The sequence below is a fragment of the Lagenorhynchus albirostris genome, chromosome 2, assembly GCF_949774975.1.
Source record: "Lagenorhynchus albirostris chromosome 2, mLagAlb1.1, whole genome shotgun sequence".
NCBI classification, from domain to species: Eukaryota; Metazoa; Chordata; class Mammalia; order Artiodactyla; family Delphinidae; genus Lagenorhynchus; species Lagenorhynchus albirostris.
In genome coordinates, this window is record NC_083096.1 from 149,966,408 (window position 1) to 149,989,450 (window position 23,043).

The 23,043-nt window shown below is 47.0% G+C and overlaps 2 protein-coding genes across 8 annotated transcripts in view; one reads left to right on the plus strand and one right to left on the minus strand.

Moving 5' to 3' along the window:
* RNF220 (ring finger protein 220) overlaps positions 1–18,335 on the minus strand; it is a 217,256-nt gene extending 198,921 nt beyond the window's left edge. For both annotated transcript variants that reach the window (XM_060140245.1, XM_060140244.1), the window contains exon 1: positions 17,600–18,335. In XM_060140245.1, the coding sequence (XP_059996228.1) occupies positions 17,600–18,224 (625 nt within the window). In that variant the 5' untranslated portion in view covers positions 18,225–18,335. The remainder of the gene's footprint in view (positions 1–17,599) is intronic.
* The window catches only part of TMEM53 (transmembrane protein 53), a 447,568-nt gene that overhangs the window by 218,883 nt on the left and 205,642 nt on the right, over positions 1–23,043 (plus strand). The window lies entirely within an intron of this gene.

Below are 23,043 nucleotides of genomic sequence, written 5' to 3' on the forward strand. Positions count from 1 at the left end.
TTATCTGTTTTAAATTATAAACCAGATTTTTAAATTATAAAAATAGTACATGTACATGTTAACTATTCAAATACCACAGAAGAGCATAAAATACAAAGTACTACTCCTACTTTCCATCTCAGTCATACTCCCCAAAGGAAGCTATTGTCAACAATTACTTTTGCACCCTTTCAAAAGTTCTGCATGCAAATATCAAATAAAGATATATACATATCTTCTTCTCTATACAAAGGGGTCATATACTTCTCTGTACCTTGTGTTACATACAAGCACATATGGCTCTAACTCATTTTTAAAAACCACTACCTAATATTCTATTATACAGAGGTATCATAATTTATTTTATCAATTCCCTGTCAATCTACATTTAGGTTGCTTCTTTTTTTTTCAAATTACAAACAATACTATAAAGTACATACATCTTTAGGTACTCGACCAAATATATGTAGGATAATTTCTTATTGTTGAATCTCATCAAAGGCTATTTGCATTTAAAACTTTCACAGGCAAATAGTACTAACCTGCCCTCCAAAGAGACTGTACCACTTTACACTCCCACCAATGATGTGTACAGGACCCTGTCTCCCCATACCTTCACCGACAATGGCTGTGTTATCAAACAAAATATGTGTAATTCCTTGAAATGCTTCAAAATTTCCATCGTCTTCCTGCCTCCATCTTCAAGTTTTCTTTCCTTCTTTTTAGCTTTCTGATCATTTTTGGTTTTCTTCCTGCCTCCTCTGTGAAGTCTGTCCTGTACTTTTTCTACTCTTACACTCGGGATTCCCTTCCCTCAATTCTCCAACAGCCCCATTTTTCCTGCTCACAAAGTTCCCTTAAAGTATCTCTGCAGCTGACTGTGATTCAGTAAAAAACAGACACTCTTCTGCTCTCCAACCTGCTGGCCCTCCTGAAGCAAGAAAGAATGTTAATAGGGAAACCCGAAAATCTTTAATCTGGGTCCAAATATCAGAAGGAAGAAATTCATCTTGGCATAACTCTGAGGAAAAACATCAAGAAGAATTCTGCATTGTTTCCTTGTTAGAACTGAATCTGTTATTTTTTCCTACATTCCACACCTGGATTTCCTGCCTTTGAATCAATAGTTCTTAATTTGTATTCATTACTCTTTTTGTGTGTGTGTGGCTATAATGGGAGTGGAGGCAAAAGTTAAGGTGGAAGGAAAGAAAGGAAAAAAATCCCAAAGTGGTTGATTGAAGAGCAGGAACAAATGGGCAGGAAGGATAGTGGGGAGAGTGCAAAGCACAGCTCAGGAAAAAAAGCCAACTTCTTAAGTCCTCTAAGAAATGTTCTTTACTTTAGCTCCATTACCACTCCCTTCATTCCTGAGCTCTGAAAACAGAATCACGGGGCAGGAATGGCTTGGAGGGAGGGGCATAGTGGAAGGGGGACTGAGAGCATCCTATGCCTCTAACTGCACTCCACCCCCACTGCCCCCAACTTCTTATCCAGCGAAGCTCTATGCACCATCAAGAATCAGCTTAATAGAATAAACCACTTAGGGCTGAGGCTCAGAGAAAGTCAAAGAGCCCACAATCTCCTTGCCTATTAAGCTTCTTAGAAGTTAGAACGCTGCTAAAGAAAGTGATATTGTGGCCATGCTACTTAGAAAGAACACAAGGATGCTAAGTTGGGAAGAGGGAGGCCAGTTTGGCGGTTTATGAGCATCAATCGATCGTTAACTACCGATGATGGGGCAGGGGGTGGATACTGGAGTGGGAGCAAAAGTGGCCAGCCTTCGGCTTCGCTGGTGGCGCAGTGGTTGAGAGTCCACCTGCCGATGCAGGGGACACGGGTTCGTGCCCCGGTCCGGGAAGATCCCACGTGCCGCGTAGTGGCTGGGCCCGTGAGCCATGGCCGCTGAGCCTGCACGTCCGGAGCCTGTGTTCCGCAACGCGAGAGGCCACAACAGTGAAAGGCCCGCGTACCGCAAAAAAAAAAAAAAGTGGCCAGCCGTGAGAACAGGTGTTCTAGGAAGTCTTCAAGTTGAGATTGAGAAGGGTTTTTGTAGAATGTACGAATGGGATGAGAATCTAGATAGTGATAAAGGATTGTTTTTCTCCTTAGGATAAAGGGGAAAACACAGTCTTAAGCTTCAGGTAAGTAATTAAATAATAAGAAAAATAAAGCAACCTGCAATAGCTCCTTCCTAGCTCAAATTTCCCAATGATTCTAGGCATTCTGCCACTCCCTTATCCTCTCCCGAATATAGCTGGCCCACAGACTTTGCTATTTGAGTGGCTGGCAGGTCAGAGGCCAAAACAGGTCTAGCCAAGCCCTTTATCCCAAAAGAAAGTCCTGATGGTTCACTGTCCTTTCCAGGGTAAGAGTTCTAGTTATTTCCATCCTATGCCTTTGAGGGCAGTTAAAAAGGGGGGTCACCAGGTGAGTTCTAGTCCTTCTTGCCCCAGCCCCATTTAACTGGAGCCAAGAAGGAAGGACAACATTGTGGGTACCAGCTCCTTAATATCAATCGGGAATTCTTTTGGCTATAGAAAGACCTGTCACAAACTGTACAAACCCATAAGAGATCAAGGCTCACCAGAGTTCACTGTCCCTGTAATGTTATCAAGAGTAGAGGTTGGGGGTCAGGGGAAGAGCCTGGTTCAAGAGACTTCAGATCTGTGCCCAAGTCCCTGTAATAGTGATTCTAGCTAACTCGTATTAAAGGCTTACTTTGTGCCAGGGCCTGTTCTTAGGACTTCATTTGCATTTTATATGAACACATTTAATCCTTGTAACAACCTTAGGGGATTGGTACTAGTGCTAATTCCACTTTATCCTGAGGAAACTGAGGCACAGAAAGATGAGATGAAGCTGTCCTGTCTCAGAGTTAGGTCTTCTGAATGGTGGTATCTGTAAAGTGCAAAGTTTCCCAAAGGCAGGCACTGCACCGTGAGAAGCACTAGGACTTAGCAGACGCTAAAGCGTCTTCCCCCTTCCATCAAGGGGTACATTTGACAAACTGTTTTTTGTTTCATTTCATTTCGTTTTGTTCTGTTTTGTTTTAGATCATAACTAGTACGTTCCAGGCAGCACTCTAGGTACTGAGAACACAAATGAATAAGACACAGTCCCCACCTCATAGAACTCACAGTGGAGACAGGGTGACAAAGGCTTGTGAGCGGCCAACAGATTGTGCCTAACAGCTGCTCACTGCAGAAGACTTCGCATAAGGACGCAGCCTGACATACATATGTGTGGTACTGAGAACTGTGTCCAGCACAGATGAGCAGATACAAGGATTATTCTTATTCTTATTTCCTCATGAATCTGACCCACAGGCCTCCCTCTCCTGGGGTTTTCCTCCTTCCCATTGACTCTGGAGCCAGACTGCCTGGATTTGAATCTCATCTCTGCTATTTCCTGCTGTTGTGACAATGAGTACAGTGTGTTGCTAAAACGCTCTGGGCCTCAGTTTCCTCATCTGTAAAATGGAAATGGCAATACCTATCTCACAGGAATGTTATGAGGATTAAGTAAATGATTGCCTGTAAAGCACTGAGAATTGGGCCTGACACCTAGGAAGCGCTCCAAAGGTGTTACTGTTCTGATTAGGAGCGGCCTCTGTGCCTGTCTTTGCCCACAGTCATTTCACTCGCAATAAAAAGACTGAATTTAAATGCATCTGGTGTGGTTAGTTTAAGGAGGATAGGAAGTCTCTGGGACTAAATAGGAGGAGAACAGTTCCCTTGGGAAGTTGGAGGAATAACCCTGGAACTTGTTAATTAAGATCTTGTTAATGAATCTGCTTGTTAATGGTCTATTAAATAATCACACAGCGAAGTTTACCGCACAAGTAAAGCCCTTTTCAAATGCTTGCTCTTTCCAATCCTCCTGGCCCAGCTCTGACTTCTAAAGCTCTCCCCTAAGGGAAGGCCCTTCCAAATCCTTCCATATCTGACAAGGGCCTCTTCATCTTGTCCTACTTGCCTGTAGAGCATGGCTATTCTCGCAGCCTAGGAAAGGTCTCCAGGGCAGAAAGCCCTGTTCACCTTGATTCTGCCTATCATTCCTTAGGCCGAAGCATTATGCCCCTGAGCCAAAACATTTCCCTCCTCGAAGTAGGATTAGAGTCACTGGCCCTGGAAACCGAAAAATAAAGATGCTCTGAACTTTGCTGAGAAGAAAGGCAGAGGGTACATTCCTTTCAGTGGGAATCTGGCAAGATAAAATTTCAGCTGAGATGTTACAGATCTGTTATAGAGAGGGGCCTGCCAACCTACGTTCACAAAAAGTCTACACAACTTTTGTCCCAAACTGCCTAGGAAAATAAACAGCTGCAGCCAGTGTCAGGGAATGCAGCCTCTCTTACGGAGCCAACTTCAAGGATGAAACAGCACGTAAGAGGGCTCCCTCTAGGTTGAACACTCAGGTACTTCATAAACTGCTTTAGTCTCCTAAAACCATTTTACTCTTTAGACAGATGTTCTTGGAAGGGGATATATATATATAGTGTGTCCTTTATATGGTTACTTTTAGATAACCAAAACACATCTGTATTATCTTTTCTGATTCAAGAACCCTATAAGGCAGGGCAAAGATTATCTGCCACCTCCCGTTTTATACATGAGGAGCTGGGGCTCAGAGAAACAAAGCAACTTACCCAAAGTTACACAACTAGCAAATAACAAGTCAGAGCTTCTCGCTCTAGGCTCCTGCCTCATCGCTGAGCTGTACCCAACGCCTCTATTCCTTGTCATCACTTCCCACTTGTAAATGTGCCACGAGGTGCCCGGCCCTTGGTGGATCCTATGTGGTCCTTCAGACTAGGTCAAAGTAGGTAGAGCCAGTTGGCAACACTCAGCATAACCTGGCCCAGGAAACAGTGATCCTCGGTTCCCTTACTCTCCCAACAAATGTTTATTGAGCCAGGTGCTACACGAGGAGAAATACTGCACAGAGTCACACAGGGGACAGACATGGGCCCTTGGAGGTGGGACAATTAAGCAAATAATTACAATACAAAGTGATGAGTGCTTAAGAAGGGGCAAGTACGCTGGGAAAAGAACACCACCCCAAGTCCATTAGCAAGGCTGACAAGAGCAACCACTAGCGTACAGGTGTCTGCAGCCACCCGAACCTTGAACCAGGCCCCTATTCGCGGCTCATTTAACCTCCTGCCCACTGGCAGCTGCCCCCAGAAGGGTTAAAGCTTGAAGCAGAGAGCCAGCCTGCAGGTGCTGGTGACCGATTCTGACACCGTGAGATTCCTCCAACCCTTCTTTCTTTCCAAATGAGCATTCCAGCAACAGAAGCTTCAGGGGGAAGAGGAGAGAGGAGGCTGGCAAAAAATACTCTCCAGCCCCTTCTCGGCAGTGTAACAGCAGTGAGAAGACAAGCTGGCTGGAGCCCAAGCGCTCACCGGCCTCCCTCACATCTGGCCAAGCACCATGAACCCCTGTGCTGGGCCAATTACAACGCTGCACCAAGAAAGGGGAGGTCTGCCCAATACAGTCAGCTGATCGGCAACAAGGGAGGGAGAGGGGAACAACACGAGGAGGAGTGAAGGCGACGCGGGGAAGGAGAGGCAGCTGGCCAGACCCCACCCACGACAGGAGACTGGAGAAGGTACTGCCGTGGGCAAGCCCTGAGCCTTCACCCTTACCAGCCCCGGGCTCCTCAGTGGAATCCCAGCCTCTCCCTCTCCACTGTCTGATCCTGACTCCCCTTCCTCCAAAGCCATACTCCTCTGCCAGAGCTTCCCTCTGAGACTCTCACCCCGGAGGAGGGGGTCATAAACTTTAAGGAGCGTAAACTTTAAGGAGAGCCACCTGCTTGCTCAATATGCAGATTTCCAGGCCACATTCCCTGGGATTCTGATTAGGAGGTCTGGTGTGGGCCCTGGGAATATGCATTATAAGTAACATTCTCCTCCATCCCCAACCCACCCCCTCCGCCACCACCACCACAAGTGATCAGGATGCTGGTGGTCCTTAGATCACATTTTGAGAAACCAGCCTTGGGGATTACTCCCTCTCCTGAAATCCCAGAGCCCTATCTTTCTGTTATCTTACATTATCATTTCTTTTTCACATGTACATCCTAACTACTCACCTTAACCATAAGGCCCTCAAGAAGAGGAAGTATCATCTCCTAACTCTTGGACTCCCCCACCAACAGCGCAGAGCCCAGGGCTCTACACACAGGAGCTCAGGAAATGCTGTGCATGTAGAGCGACGACAATGGCGATAAGAGGCCAGGGGAAGGAAAACCACAGCAGAGACAGCGGAGTCCCGAGGCCCCGGCTGGAAGGAACTGTTTTTAGGACGCCTACATGAGCCAGGCTGGGACAACAGTTGACTTCGCCTTCTTTTTTTCCTTCTTTGGTAGTCTTCGCACTACACTCCTAACCTCCCTCGTGCAAGTCAAGTCTGTGCAATGCACCTCCCATAGGAAACTTTGCCAAGAAATCCTGCCAAGAATCCTGGGTGCGATGTGGCTTAGTTTAATGGCCAGGAAGTACTCTAGATCCTGAGATCCATCAGGTCTCCATGCAGGGCAAAGCACCCAGCTGAGCATGACCTCTAGTATAAAGCTTAGGGCACTTAATCTATCCCACTAAACATCGGGAGGGTCATGGTCCTCCTGCATTCAGCAAATACTTCCTGAGTGTCTACTCCATCCCAAGCATGGTTCTGAGTGCTCATGGGTCTTAAGATATCATATGTCATCAGAAAGTATTTTACAGTGACTGATCTTTAGAAAGTTACTTTAAAAGCAAGACCCTACATGATACTGGGCCTCAGAACCATATAAGCACCAAATGGACATTCTCAAGAATGCCTGGCTATAGGATGAAATATAATAGAGACCCAAGGTCAGGTCTGAGGCCCTGGTGGAGAGAAATTCTATTCTTACTCACCATCATGAGCAATCCTTGGAAGCTCCGGAGTTCTTTTTTCCGCATTCAGATGCCATACTTGGTCCAGAAAAGCATACTGCCACACCTAGCCTCTTTGAATACGTAACTCCTTGATTTTCAGATATCAGCTTAAAGGTCACTCCCTCCATAAAGCTATCCCTGACTCATAGACAAGATAGGTGCTCCTGCTTCTAACCCCATGGTGTTTTATATTTCCCCTATTAGAGTACTTTTCACAACATCCTGCAACTGCTTGTTAAGCTTTCAGCTCCAGTAAGGCAGCAACTCTAATCTGTCTTGCTCATCATAGTATCCCCAGCACCCAGCACAGTGTCTGGAAGGACACAAGTACTTAGGAAATACTGGTTGAATGATTAAATGAATTGATGAGTGTATCATACTTTCTATCAGGTTGGAAACTGAACCATGCCTCCTGTACTCTGCTGTTTTACCCACGACGGCACCAAAAAACACCCAAGATGAAGCAGCACCCTTCCTTCTGCAGTATCGGTATTTTATAGATGTAGATCGGGGGCTCACAGGATCACCCCAGTACAGATTCCAGGAGGCATTTCCCATGATCTGAGATGGACACAACACTCCAAAGTCGATGTAATGTCACCAAGAGCCTGAGAGTTATACCAGCCAAAGCCACAATGCCAGCCATCACAGACTGGATGGTAAGATCTCTTTCAAGTCATTCAACTTCCAGAGACCCAGCTTTTTCATGAAGAAGATATTAGGTCCTTCAGCAGCAGGTACTCTCTTTGAATAAAGAAACAACAACAATAAAAAGCTACCCACGCCATGATGGGAAACTGGAAGAGGAGGGCAGCATTTGCAAGGAGGCACCTCGGCAGTTAGGAAAGGGTTAAGAGCACATGTCTGTCTGGGACCTCTTACCCGTAAATCAGCCTTGACTGCTGCTCAGGCTGAATGAAGCCCCACCAGGTTGGCCTGTCAGGAAGGAAGCCCATGCGTCCAGACTTTTGTTGTTCTAAGGATTTTTTTTTTTTTTTAATTTTACTGCTCAGGAAGGAAGCTGAAGCCTAGGCCCTAACTGCAGTCCTGCTGATTACTTACCCTCGCATGCGCTGCTGCCTTTACCTCCCTATCTACCTCTCAGACCCAACTCTTTCCTTTCCTAGAGTTCCTTCCTATGACTGTGGCATTTGGGCCTAAATCCCAGACTTTCCACCCTTCTTTAAAAACTCAAAATTAAGAATGTTCATTGTTTCCCTTCCTACGTCCCATACGTTTCTGTGTCTGTGTGGAAAGGACGGGGGACTGGGAGAGAGGAGTAGGTGCTCTATGATCTACAGAGACATTTTGCCCCCCAGAGTGACTTGAACCCCTTCTCTTAAATGGAGCCGTGAAGGAACGGATGGGGACTGAGGTGTCAGACAACTGGCCTCCAATGGCTATTTCTGCTATGTATATAGGTGAAACTATATTTAAATAACAGACTCAAATCCAAGGTCCTCAGGCAGAGGGTCAGTGTTTCCCACTCCCATCCTCCTACTCCCCACCTCTCCTACTGATGCACAGTCATTCTCTGGTGTTCCCAAGCCCCCTGGGGCTTTCTTTCTACAAAGAGAAAAACACTGAGTTCATTTGTGCGCTCAGGGTAATGGACAGCCCTCTTTTACTCCTAGGAGAATGCACACAGACACTATGGAAGAGGCCTATCCCCGCCCAACCCTGCCCTCCCCTTCCCCTGCTAATCTCTCCCCAGCAGCCCCCTGCCCCCCCGGGCTCAGTCCTGCTGCTGTATTTCTCTCCTGACCTACAAGGCCTCTTCAAGCCCCTTCCTAAGCCTCCCCCAAGCAGAGACAATCCATCATGCTGTGGGACTGTGACACACACAGATGGGGGAAGGTTCACAGATTTCTCTCACACAGGCAAGAGGGGAAAAGTGCCTGTATAACTTAAAATCTGAGGACATACTAGAAACTCTGGGACTCTGAATTCTAATACTAGTCAAATACCATTAAAGCAAATCCTATTTTATATGGCCCAAATTTCTAGCACACACAAATTCTAATGGCCCATTTATTTCTAATAATAGCTGATAATACAAAATTCCAGAATAAGAAAATATGATGAGATTCAGGTTCTCTAACCTGGGCCGCTGCCTAGATATCTAATCCTAGTCAAGTCCCTTCCTGACTCAGAGACTCAGTTTCTTTAACTATAATATTACCTTGCTTCTTAACAAAATGAAGGAAGAGAGAGGTCAGAGGGCCACCAGGGCTAATCCTGGTGGATGGATAATAATGCAGGGAGGTGAAGCAGCTGCTATCACAGAAAAGGGCTCTGAGCCTTTCTCCCTGCCTCTTCCACATCGCCATAAGGCATGAGTGCATGAAAGGATCCTACATACATGCTAGTCAGTAATGACCCTGTGTCTGTCTACATCAGTGCTTCTAACAAGGAAGATTATACCACCAGATTGTCCTTGAAAATAATAATAGTCATTATGTATTGCACACTTAGTACGTGTGAGGAACTGTTCTAACCATTAGCAGTGTGCTTAATCTCATTCAGCCCTTCACAACAACGCTTTTAGGTTGTGTAATTCCCACTTTACAGATGAGAGTACTGAGGCCCAGAGAGGTTAAGCAATTTGCCCAAGGTCACAGAGCAAGTAAGCTAAAGGACCATGATTTTACTCCACAGGCTGAACTCATAGCCACTATGTTATATTGCCTCCCCACCTTTGACGTGAAACACCTTCAAGTTGAGGCTCAAAGGGGCAAATACATTATTTATCCCTCTAACAGGTATTTATTATGCTAGGCCATTCTGACTCAGTGTGCATCAAACTCTGAAAAGCAAGGTCAGGTGAGAGCAATATAGGATCAGCTAGCACCTAAATGGAAATCATATACCTGAAAATAAAGCAAAGGTCTCTCCAGGGCTGGCCCTTGCCCCCTCCCTACAACTTTCTGACTGTCTGCTGCTCTAAGATGGATGCAAAGCCATAAGTCTCAGCCTGCAAATGAATTTCAGTGGAAAAAGACAACCCTCATCTGGTGAGTCACACTAAGGCTTACCGGGCTTGATTTCTCATGAGACTGTACCAAGAGGTTCCTTCTTCACCCATGCAGCTCTAGACTTTCCTAAAGCTCCGTGTCTGCTGAACAGAATGTACTGGATACAGCACCATGTCTCCCCCCAGAAACACAACTCTCGTTTCCTCTAGGTCATCTTCACTCAGAACACATTCCACAGAGAAAATTGCCAGTCAAATGTCTGAATTGCCAGATGCTTGTATGTGTCTACAAAACTCCCACATCACTTGTCTGGTTCCAGCTGCAACCAGGATCTAGGTAGAAACTTTTTTCCTAAAATACACACCCAAAGAAGATCTATTTTTGTAGACTCCATGATAGGTGATGTAATGCTGTGGGAAAACATTTGGGTAGGGGATAGACTCCAATCTTAGGTTTCTAGAGAGTTAGGAGAGAAAAGCAAATTTCAAATTATTTTTTAAGTTATGAAAGTTTTTTTAACCAAAATAACACAATAAATCTGTATTTGAGAAAGGTAATTGCACATCTCTTAAGAAACTCCCTCCCTACCTCCTCGTCAAAACTCAAGGTATATAAATTATTCCTTTCTTTCCTCAAACCACTACACCTTTCCGATAGCACAGTTTTATGGATACTATCCAGTGCAAGGCTGAAGAGTGGCAAATTGATGAAAACTTAAAGTAAAAATTAGATTATAATCACTACCATCAATTTATTCAATACTCAACTAACACTTATTGAACACTTTGCTGTGATTGGTACTGATTTAGTGCTAAAAAAATTTTTAACACTGAAACTAAAATGTGATTGAGATAATAGAAAAGTCTGATCCATTGGGTAAGGCTGGAAGGGCATGAATTACTCCTGTTTGCTTAGCATCTACCAGGTTCACTGATTCATACTACAGCCTCTCATTTCTCCAGGCCTAAACCCATAGCCCCAACTCAGAATCTCTTCCTGGAAAAGGCACAACAGAGTGACTAAGTAGGTGAAAGTTCTTTTGCAGAAAATTCTCCTCCTTGCCCCAAAGAGATATTTAGAAATTTCCACTCTGTAGCACACACTTTGAGGTTCCAAAGGATAAAAACACACTCTTTTCAACCACAAATGCCACAACTTAAATGGCATTTAAAAAAAATTTTAAGGCATTTTAGCTGCTATGTAGCAGTACGTCATCCTTAGGTCTGCAGCTCATCTCTCTTTAGGAGGGGTAAAATGGCACTGGGAAATGTTACCAAACTGTGTGAAGAGAGTATTTAAATGCAAAAATTATTGTTATTTTGGTGTTAAAATCGTGTGGGTTTTACAATAAAATGTAACATCACTCCGAATCTCAAGTATTTATAAAGAGTACATTCCAGCATGTGTTCTGATATTTTTTGACCAGAGGGATGTGGTTAAAAAGAGTTAAAAATATGAAAATCCATCATAGAAATATAACTCTATTAAGTGTATTGTCACTCCAAATCCCGAGTATTTACAAAGATTCTATTTCAAAGTGTGCCAATATTTATTAACCAGATGGGTGTAGTTAATAAGGGTTAAAAATAAGAAAAACCAATATAAAAATATAATTCTATTTTTTAGTTTCCTCTTCCCTGCCTAATGAGGAAAAGGGGTGGGGAGGGAAAGCAACTTTTGTTATTTGGATACAATGTGTGTTTTTTGTTTTCAAACAAAAAAGGGCCACCAAATAATCAACCTGGGGCCACTGACCGGAAGGCAGCCCCGGAAAACTTCCCGTGGGAAGAGTTCCAGAAATTGCCCGGACATTAACGAGCCCCGCTGTGCTGGCTGCGAGCCTCAGACGGTCAGAGGTGACCGCGACTCGCCTCGCCCGAATACCAGCCATCCTGCCGATTCACGAACCCCGGGACTTGGGAAACATTCCCCGGACTTGAAAAGCAAGACGGACGGGGAAAACATTTCGAACCTACGTGAGAAACCTCAAAGTCCTCGAATGCCGGTGGCGACGCCAGATCCAGAGGCGCGCGTGCACACGTCCATGCCCCCGGCTCGACGCGCCCCGGCGCCCTCCGCGCTCCCTCCTCCCACTCCCGCCTCCCCACAGCCTCGCCCCCCAAGCCCCCTCCCTGCTCAGTGTCCCCTAGCCTCTTCACTCCGCTACCCGCCCATCTGCACCTCCCGCCGGGTCCCCCGATCGCCCCGACCTCCGCGTGGGCGCGCCCCCTCCTCGGCCACAACCCCTCCCACCCCCTCACTCCGACCCCATCTCTCTGCGGCTCGGACGACGTACAGGAAACCGGCCCAGGGCTCGGTTCTCAGTGCGACCTGGGGGCGTTGGGCGTGGAGGGCGGGGCGGGGGTGGGGGACCAGGCAGCCCTCGGGTCCCGGCCGCGGGCGGCGGCGGCGGCGGCGCGGTGCTCGCCCGGCCCCGGGGTAGCGCCCGGCGTTCTCCCGCAGCCTCCGAGTCCGGCCGAGCGACGGCGAGGTCACCAACATTTCTGAAACCACTTGAACGCCATCTCCGTGGCGGAGGCTGGGGGTCCTTTTCAAGTGAGCCAACGGGGCCCACGCTGTGGTCCTTCCTCCCCCCTCGCCGGCCTCGCGCCTCTCCGCGCCCCCTCCCCCAAACGATCAATTACTAGCCACCCTTCTGCCGGGAGCGGCGAGGGGCTGGCTGGCGGCCGCGAGGAAACGGCAGCCCGGATCACTTCTGCATGACAATTGATGGGAGGGAGGGCGCGAGGCGAGGAGGGAGGACGGCTGCGGTGTCCGTTTTCTCACCATGGTGATTAGGCATTCCGGCCGTGCGAGGAGGCAGCCGCCGACCAGAGCGGCGCGGCGTGGAGCGAAGGCAGGGGAAGAGCGGGAGCGGGAGCGGGAGCGAGCCCAGCCGCCGGGCGGGCCAGCGGCGCGCCGAGCCAAGCCAAGCCAGGCCAGATGGCTCTGCAGCCATCAGGGACTGCTCCCGTCCAGCCCGGCCCCACTTTAGCTGTGCAAACATTTCTTTATCCCAACAAGACAATTAAACCCAGCAGCATGAAAAGGAGTCTCCATGACTGTGTTGGGAGTGAACAACCAGAAACAACCACACACATCACAGGAGTTCTCGCCCCCTCCTCCCCGACCCACCCCAGATGGGGAGGGAAAAGGGACTCCGCGAGAACCCCGGGAGCAGCTGAGCCGACAACCGGGCTAGGTCTGGGCAATCAGTACAGAGGGCACCATCTGACCCATCTTTCTGGTGATTTCTGCACCCTTTCAGAGTGGTCATCTGCTCCAGCTACAATCCAGAAGTTGAGCCTGGTGACCTGAGAACCGCCCCAAACATTCTTCCCAGCAAGAGCAATTCTCCTAAAAGCCCAGATCAAGGTCCCTACCCAGAGGTAGTCCTGGGTAGTCCCAGAGCCCTTGGGAAGTAGCCCCCCTAACACCACCCCCATGATGTGGCCAGCCCTGCACATTCCAGGCTGCCCTGGGCCTATGTGGGCTCAGCTGATTTGATTCCTAGGACATAGGGTCTTCAAGGATACGTGCCATTGTAAAGACACGTCTCAGAGTCAAAATACCATCTCTCCTACTCAGGGCTTTTCAAATTTGAATGACTTCGAATATATCAAAGATGAGAGCAAAGCAGAACATCTGGGAACTGCTGTGAGTCACAGGGTTCCCTGCCTACCTGTGAATCTGCCTGACCACAGGGAAGGGCAAAGAAAGAGGGCCACTTGGGGTCAGTGTCCAGTGCCCATCTCTGAGGTGAGCCAGAAGGCAGGGCCCGTCATCACTTCCCGAGGGCAGTTCTGATTCCTCTCAGCCCTCGGGGCGAGCATGCATCCTAGCCAACTCCAATTGCTGGATCACCCAGACAGAAATTGGGCACAGGAGTGGTCTACAGAGAACAATCAGGAAATGCACATGATAAGAGCCCGAGTGCTAAGGGGGTAATAAATGTATAGATTCTAGCACAAGGCAGCAGAGAATACTTATTTTCCCTTTTGTTGTAAAGTTTCCTTAATGAGGAAATGTTTATTTTAAAAGCCCTGGGAAACATATCTGTAGACACTTCATATGTAAGACACACGTGGACTATTCATAATTGGTCCATAAATTTTCACCTCATTTCCCTGGACAAGGAGACTTGGAGACGGGTTCAGGGCATGACAATAAACAGGAGTTACCTCAGTCCCCTTCCTGGGGAATCATGCATCCTCCACGAATGGCTTCTCACAAAATACTTCTCCCTTTTTCCAGGGCACATAAGTCAGTCCTGTTGAGTAAAGGCTTCTTTTTTCCATAGAGCCCAACACCTACCTCAGGAATCACCTGTGATGCCAGGTAGATGAACAGGCAAGCAAACTGGAATCATCTACTAGGAGAGACAATACTTTACCCAAATAGCTACATTTCTTTCTACAAATATGCATATTTAATCACAAAAGAAATCCTGCCTATCAGTACCCAGATTTAAGGAAAGAACACATGTGCGTTACACCATGTCTGCAGGCCCCTCTTGCAAGTGCTCTCAGATGTGGACATATCTGCATATGGATGCAGTGTGTGAGCAGGGGGAGGCTGCGAGAGTAAACACTGGCAGTGTTTCCACTGTAAAACTGATATTTTTCATTGACTTAAAACTCAGTCATAAAACTTCTACTCTAAGTAAGGGACACACACACCCACACTCATCCCACCCCCCAGCAAACCCCTAAAGCTACACGCTTATTTAGGAGTTTTACTGTTGTATTTAATTAAAACTTTTTTTTAAATTTTATGAAAAACATTTTATTTATATGAAGAGAACTGAAAAATCAGTCAACCGTATCAAAGATTAACTCTAAATTTTAAGAATTACAAAACATAAAATATACACGGTTAATTTCTGGCAATCTGGGCAAAAGCCACTGTATCCTATTACTTTGCTCTTTTGAACACTTTCTATCCTCTCTCTTCTTGCCTCCCCACCTCCTCACTGCCCCATCTGCCCCTCAAGCTCTCCCCTTGGAAGCAGTCCTGTATACTGTCACTCGATTATCTGAGAAATATTACTTATTTCTAAACGGTTCTGTAGGGAGGACCTGAAAGGCATCTAGTGGGAATAATCAGGCCTTCTAACGGCCCTTAAATATGTATTTACATAAAACAGACCATAAATATTCCGACACACGTCGGCATATGACAGGAGCCAAGAAAGCTGCAGCAGACTTTGTCATGGTGCCTCTTCGACCCTTCCTTACAGAAAAATGTTTCCCCAGCCTTCCAAATACTCAAAATCAAAAGCACAAATGCTCCCCAGTACAGCCCTGTGAAGGCTGCTACCCCACCCAAGGCAAGGAAAGGAGAAAGAAGCACAAATCCAGGGTTATCACAGGGTAACAGTCTCCTATTCACTTTGTACCTTTATTTCTCATTTAAGATCAGTCACAAATGCAACTCTAGATAATAATGTGAGTGGACAGTCTACACTCACAGACACGCCTACAGGTCTAACGTTTGTGTAAGAGAAAAAGGAGAACACAAAATACTCATTAAAGAAAGGATATTTTAAACAAACAGAAGGGGAAAGGGCTCCAATTTATACAACACTACAGTTTGAAGTAAAGAAGTTTCCCCACCCTTCTGATCAGAATCTCATTAATTTCAAGGTCAGAATTCCATTTCACTTTGGGAGACAGACTCATTTAATTTTTCTCCACCCAGGCGTATTCCTGTGTGAGGGATCCATCTCCATGGGGGACGGCACCCCTACACAATGCAAACCAGGCAAACGGAAGAGTTATGGCTTTGACACTCAGAGGGGAATGGATATCCACATCTATGAGTGCTGACCTGACTAACAAGCTTCCTCCTGCTCTGGGGGTCTGAGACAGGTTTGGGCTAAAAAATGGAAAAATGGAGACAAGCTGGATTTGTTAGGAGAGAAGAAAGGAATCTTGACCTCCAGGTGTTACTCTGTGGCATGTTAGTTTTAAGAGGATTTCATATTCAACTTGTGTTTGGAGAAAAAAGGAGCAGAATCTGTCACACCCGAACCCAGGACAGTTTTGGCCAGAGGTCAGGTTAGAGCTCGCCTTTATCACTTGCACTTCGACAAATGAAAACTAAACTACACTAAACTAAAACAGACCGATACAACGCCAATCCGTGTTCAGCAAGTATATTCCCAAAGCAGGGTCAGCACGCGCACACACACACACACACACACACACACACACACACACACACACACACACACACACACACACACACACACACACACACTCACACATCAGCTGTACAGAAAGGGAAAAGGTGGAATAGGAGCTAAAGCAAAAGAGAGAGAGAACATGGGCAGTTGTGCTGTCAGATAGCAGCCTTCTCCCTTAAGTGGAGAGGTCCTGGGCTTACAGACGCTGACATAAAAGACACACTCGCAACATATTTCAAAACCAAAGAGCGATGGATTTACAAGGCAGGTTGATTTTATGATGACTTTTATTGAAAAGGTACGCTGGGTTTAGGCAGATGCCTTTTAGCGCAGGAAAGTTAACACAGTGCCTAATTCAAGGAGACAGCCTGAGGAAGCAGTGCCGACAGGGGAGAGAGCTGCAATGTCTCTATTACTCTCCTCGGCATCATAAAGAGAAGAGAAAAAAATGACATTCGTGGTGGTGGTTATAGAGAGGACGGGAGCACAAAAAATAGAGAAGAGGGGAAAGCAAACCTCAGATGTAGTTTTCTTAAGAAAATAAAATGAAGCAAATCTTAGAACAAAGGATCGGGTGGAAAAACACCCTCAGTTCATAAATTCTCACCAGGCTTGAAGAAAACTGCTCTGTGGGGTCTACCCATAGTCCAAAAGCTTCAAAACACAATTATTTTCTGATTATATTAGAGGCGAAGATGGCAGGGTTCAACACTCCTACTCTACAAGTTCCAAGTAAAGGTTTAGCCCCAACTATTAGTGAGTGTAGCTGGAGCCCAGCAAGGCACTTGGAGAACATGACAGAGCTGTTCCCTAAGCAGAAATTAATAATAGTTGTGAGCATCAAATATGGAGCCGCCACACAGGCCAGCTGTGTCTACTCCTAAAAGGGAGCCCCAGGATAAGCACCCAGAAAACCTGTTAAATCCCAAGAGAAGTCGACTTTCTAGCCTTGCGATTGCAAGGAAAACACAGCTGTTTGAAATGCTTTATGGTGATTGAGGACACCTTTGTCCTTCTCTGAAAAATAGCCTGATTTGGAGTAGGGCTGAGAGTTGTGAAAAATACAATCACGTGGAGTCTGCTGGATGTGATACAATGGAAAAACTAAAAAAATAATACCGAGATCAGAGAAACATAATGAGGATAGCAAAGAGAGGAGGGATGGAAGGTTTCTTCGAGCCCCCCCCAATTCCCTAGGAACCTACACTTACTAATGAAATGACATTCACTCCGGTCCATATACAGCACCCCCTCCACGCCAGAGTCCCCAGAGAATAAGCCAATCATGCCCCGGAGGGAAGGGCAGTGCAGGCCAATGTGCCTCTGGCTACCTTCAGAAAAACATTTCCTACAAGAACTATCAATGCTCATTGACAAGAGACAAGTAGATGTCAGCACTCCACAGCTATTGAATGGGAGGGAGTCGGCCCTTCCCATTACTAGGAGCATGAAAAATGCCACCGACCTGTTGAATCCTATTGTAAGGCAGGGCTTACTGGGGTTAGGGGAGGGCTGCACCAGAGTACTTACATCTGTCATTCCGATCCTCTGGGCTAGATGAGGCTTCCCGATCCGAAATGAGGCCAGAGACAGCAAAAATCTTCTTCCCAGTGTCGTCAACCTTAAGTGAACCGGGGGAGCTAGATGGCAGCTGTGTCCCAAAGTCATATTCCTTGCCATCTGCATCTGAGAAGCGCAAGTGGGGAGACTCTGTGTCATGGCAGTTTTTAAGTCGCTTGGCCGGCGTAAAGGCTGACTGATAACTCTCCCGGTCCTCAGTGGAAGCAAAGGGACGGAAGGCCCCCACTCCACTATGATTCAGCATACTGATTGGGGTGCAATCTAGATTTGGGGGGGCGAACTGAGGGTGGAGGTGTAGTAAAGAAGGGGGAAAATCACGATTGGCAAAAGTGCCCGGCACCCCACCCTGCCGATGGTACATAGAGGCAAAGGTGTAGGAGCCATTGGTGAATGGAATATGCACGTCCTTGTCTACCGAGACAGGTACACCGAAGGGTCGTGGCTGCTGACAAGGGATGGAAGCATCACGGCTAGCCTCAGCCGTGGACGCCAGGACCATCAGTGCTGGGGATGCCAGCGGGTTGGGGAGGTAGGATGAGTTCTCCATCTTGAAGGCTGCCCGGTGTAAGTCCATCGGAGTCTCTTTCTATGGCCGACGTCACACAAGAAGCAGTCTTCCCTGGGAGGGAGTGGCACCTGGGATCAGGGCAGGGAATATTACTGGGGAATCATCCCCTTCTAAGACCTGTGGAAACAGCAAAGAGAAAGAAAGAGGGGGGAGGAAGGTCAGGGGGAGGAAAGAAAAGGGAAACCCCAAGTGATCGAAACACCATCCTTCTGGCTTACAGATGCTCGGGCAAGAGACACCACAGGCTTTAGGAGCCAGTGGGCAGCAGCATCAGACCATTTTCATTCAGGAAAATCAATAGACAACTTACTGTGATGTACGCGTAGCTGACTTTGGTCCCTACACGTTCCGGGTGAAATGCGCCTGAGCCCAGCAAAGGAGAAAAAATCATAAAACCTCCAAATACAATATTCCCTGAGCAAATGAGCTTTGGAAGGCCAAGTCACCCAGTAGATTAGGTGGGGGTCTATATTTTAAAGGGCTTGCACCTGCATACACTGCTCATGGCTGGCCTGGTGTTCAAACAGAGACCAGGTTCTACTCATATGACCCCCCGCATCCGCATCCTCTCTTCGTCTTCTCTAACAATGCCCTGAGACTGAAAAAATCCTAAGTCAAGCACATCTAGATCATGAACACCTCCACGTGTTAGTTGGTACAAATCATACATGTGGATAAATCACACACACTGGCACATACATAAACACACATCTTCATGTATCATCTAAGACTGTTTCCAGAAAGAAGTACTATGTGAAGAAACAACAGCAGCATTATTTTTGATCCACACCCCTCCCTAATCATATAGGCTTTCTCTTTTCTGAGAAGGAAGAAAACCTTCATCAATAAAGTGCCTGGCGTCTCTGGCAATATTTAAAAACATAACGGGTGCCTTTGGCATATGTTCTCTGGAAGCGTCTGTCTTCCAGGGGCAGCAAAGAACTGATTGGTAATTTTAGTTACTGATGCACTCACTCTTAAGTAGATTTGTAAACTGCCTTGAATTTGCCATTGCCATTTAGAGCAAAATGTTAACAAAATTTCTGACTTACTTTCCTGTGCTTACTGGCCCAGTCAGAGTGGATGTCCACTAAAGACCCCTGGAACAAACTGTAGTTCAGAAAGACTTCTTTCAATTTCCCTTTTAAATTTAGGCTGTACATTTTCATAGCCACTGATTCTGTTTCAAAATTTCTTTTGAGTAGGGGGTGGGAGAAGGGCTGTGTATGACAGTCAGGATAACATAAGATGAATACTAGGACTTATTAGCTTCAGGAATGTACACTAAATAAAAACTTAATGAAACTTAAAGTGTAACCAGAAAGCACCATCTGCTACAAATCATAACCTCTAAATTGAGAGTCACGTCTCAAATAAAATGTACCCCCTCCCTTAAAAAAAAAAAACACCTAGATAAAGGAGTATCTCTGATATTCCCTCAAACAGAGTGACCTCAGTTAAGCAGTAGATGAATCCTCCCAGCTTAATGCAGTGCATAGAGAGTATTTCCTTCTCCCATCCTGTAGCAGACATGTCAATGACTGTTATAAATTGGGAAGATGAGTGCACACCATCAGACTGCTTCCTCATTTGGCATCTTTCCTTATAGACATCATTGCTAAATTACCAGATTATGTATCTCACATTAACGGATTTTTCTCTCTCCCAAATTTTAAATAACTTTCCTGTCAAGTTATAGCAGTGCAGGGAATGATCTGCCGAGGACAGCCAGTTAGGCTGACGAGTCTGGGAATCCTGTTCTTGGCTGTTTTCAAGTCAGATTAATGGTCATACAACACGGATGCTCCGAAAGTGGGTCCAGGGCTGTTCCAAGTGTTCTAAGCAGCTCCTCACAACAGAAATAACAAACTACTTGTCAAACAAGCAATACTATACGAGGCAAGCTAGAGAAAAGGGCAAACATAATACACTAGGGGTGAGGGGAAGGATGTTTTCCCCCCCAAAATAACCATCACCCAGAGGATTCGCTTTTTATTTTTACTTCCTGGATCACCTCATTATCTTAAATGAGTTTAATAAATTAGTAATCTGGCAACAGCACTGGACACTCCAACAGAACACAGTGAATCACTCAAACCTGGTTATTTATTTGAAACTTCATTATACTGAAAAGAAATCAACAATATTTTCCCAGGCCACATCTCTTTTACTCCACTGTGTGGGCGTTGGTCTCTGTGGGGGAAGGGGGAGTGCTTTTTTTCTTTTCCCTTTTCTTTCTTACCCCCTCCTCACATTAACAACTTGTATAGATGAGGCTTCAGCAGACCACAGTCATTATGAAAATCTATAGTTAATACACTCCCAATGTCAAAATGTCATGGGTTTAAACACAGAACCCCAAATAAGAAAACTGACCCTCTTAATTAAAAAAATATGGATTGTAAGATAATCAGCTTGATGGAGCATTTGGGTGACTGTAAAGAACTGGCCAAAGGGAAAGTAAGTAACTGTTACTTTTCTGCCTCTATGCTGATTTTTTTTAATTTAGCACTTCGTGCAAATCCAGATTAAAATAACTCCAGCTATTGATCTGAGCAGTGGAATTGACATTAATTTTAGTTCACTTCTCACTTTGCAAAGGGATCAATAGGAAGTAATAACAGCTGACATCCCCGCTGAAAGGAGGAGAAAGAAGGGCTGAAGACAGAAATCGAAAAGCAACCAAATAAATCATCAGCTACTTTTCCACGGCATCAGACAAACTCCAAACAGATTGCAAAAAGTCTTTGTTGAATTAACTAAACAAGGAGTAGGGATCAATCCACGAAGCTAAATAAATTGTCTGGCAGGCAGTGAGGTTGGACGGAGGGACCAACAAATATTGAGTTTTTAAAATTTCAAATCCTTGACATGATGGGTTTGGTTCAGGGCTGTATGTGTGGCAGTTTGCTAAATCACACACCCGACCCTGGTTTAAAGTGATTACAAAACGCCAGCTAACTGAATAATTAGTGAGATCACTAATTGCGTGGTTAAACATGCCAGAACCAAGACAAATGAAACGAAGAAGCTGGCGTTTGGAACGTGAACATGTCTGAAACTGGGCTGATGCGCAGCGCTCCCCGCTCTCCGGCGCGAACTAGCCACTTCCCCATTGAAAAACCGAAAGCCAGAGAGAAAGTCTCAGAGAGCGGGCAATCTCCCACCCCAGCCTCTGACCATCCCTGTCCAGGGTCTTTCCTGACCCGCGCCGGGGATCGGTGTAAAAGGAAGAGGAGCTGCGGCTGCTTCTGCTGCCCTGAGCCAAACCCACTTGCAAATGACTGCCACAAAGAAAGCTGCAAAAGCCTCTTTCCCGGAGCCCGAGCTCTGAACGCCCACCAAACTACGACTCTGCTGGTAATTAAAACGCACGCACAGCCCCCCTCTGCTTATTACAACAGGTGACATTTTTGTGGTCTCTGAACCGTTTCCAAAAGCCAAGAATTAAAATAATAGAACAAATTAAACGATATTTTTTCTTTGCATAAATAAACTTAAAAAAATTAACAGGCATCTTAAAAAGCAAAGAACAGTGGGAAATGGGGCCAGGGTGGTGGAGGGTTGTGAAGAACTCAGGGAAGATTTTTTTTTTTTAAGTTCACAGACTTCTCCGCTTGAAGAGAATTCCCGAACGCCAAATGCCCGGGGGGTATTTGGAAACACCACTCTAACAGAAATATTTTACCACCATATGCACGAGCTCAGGAAGCAGAAGGCTAACACGGTTCCATGGCTGGGGCCAACGCCTGCGATTCACACTTGGCCTGGTATCTGTCCCAAGTTTGGGCCCCGACTCAGGCCCGGCTTGGCCAGCGGGTGGGAAGCCAAGACCACCCGGCCTGTCCGAGAGTGCGGGGCCGCGGGGCTGCCGCTCAGCGAGCGGGTACACAGTTCAGCCTCTAAGTCTTCAAACCGGGAAAACCCAACTCTTTTAGGGAAAACGGAGGAAGAAGAGGGGAAGGCGAAACCTGCATAAACTTAGGGCCAACGCAGAGCCGAGCCCACCACTCCTCGGCCTGACCTCTCCCTCCAGCTCTCGGTTGCCTTTGCACAAACAATACTTTAGGTCCCAACAACCTCCGCACGAAACATCTGTTTGTAACTTTGGGGAACCGGGGCTCCAGCCAGGCAAGAACCGCTAAGTGCGACGGACCCTCGTCCGCGGCCGGGTATGACCTGCGGGGCAGGAGCTCGGAGGAGGCTGCCTTCGATCAAAGTCCAAGGACCTCGTGCCCCTGCACAGCCCCGCCCCGCAGGTCACCCGGGTCCTGTCGCCGCGCGCCACTGCTTCGGCGGGCAGCCACCAGGCTCCTGGATTGCGGGGCTCCTGCACGGGCGGGCCGGCGCGGGGGAGCCGGGCCCTCCCGGTTCTCGGACAGCGGGCCTGGAGTGCGGGAGGGAGGGCTCTGACTCTCGCGCCGCGGCCGCTCGGCCGGCGCACACGACGCGACTCGCAGAACAGGTGTGTGGTCCCCGCTCGCTCGGCGCCCGGCCCCGTCTGTCACCGGCGGCGCGGCGCGGCGCCGCCCTGTCCTCGGCCTTCCCCCACTCGTCCCGGAGTACGGCGAGAGAATTGACGCCACTTTCGCCGGGTTTCCGCGAGCCGGTAGGGATCGGCACGGAAGACGCCCTCATAGCTTTTCCTCGACGCTTTTTCTGCCTTTCCCACCTCGGCTCATTTTCCATCTGCGGGAAGAACCCCCGAGACGGGCAGAGGAGGAGGCCGGCACCCCTGACCGCTGTGTTCCCTCCTGCCTGACTCGCCGCTTCCTCCCGGCCGGCCCTTTTTTTATCTTTGTTTTTCCTTTCTTTCCCCTTTGCC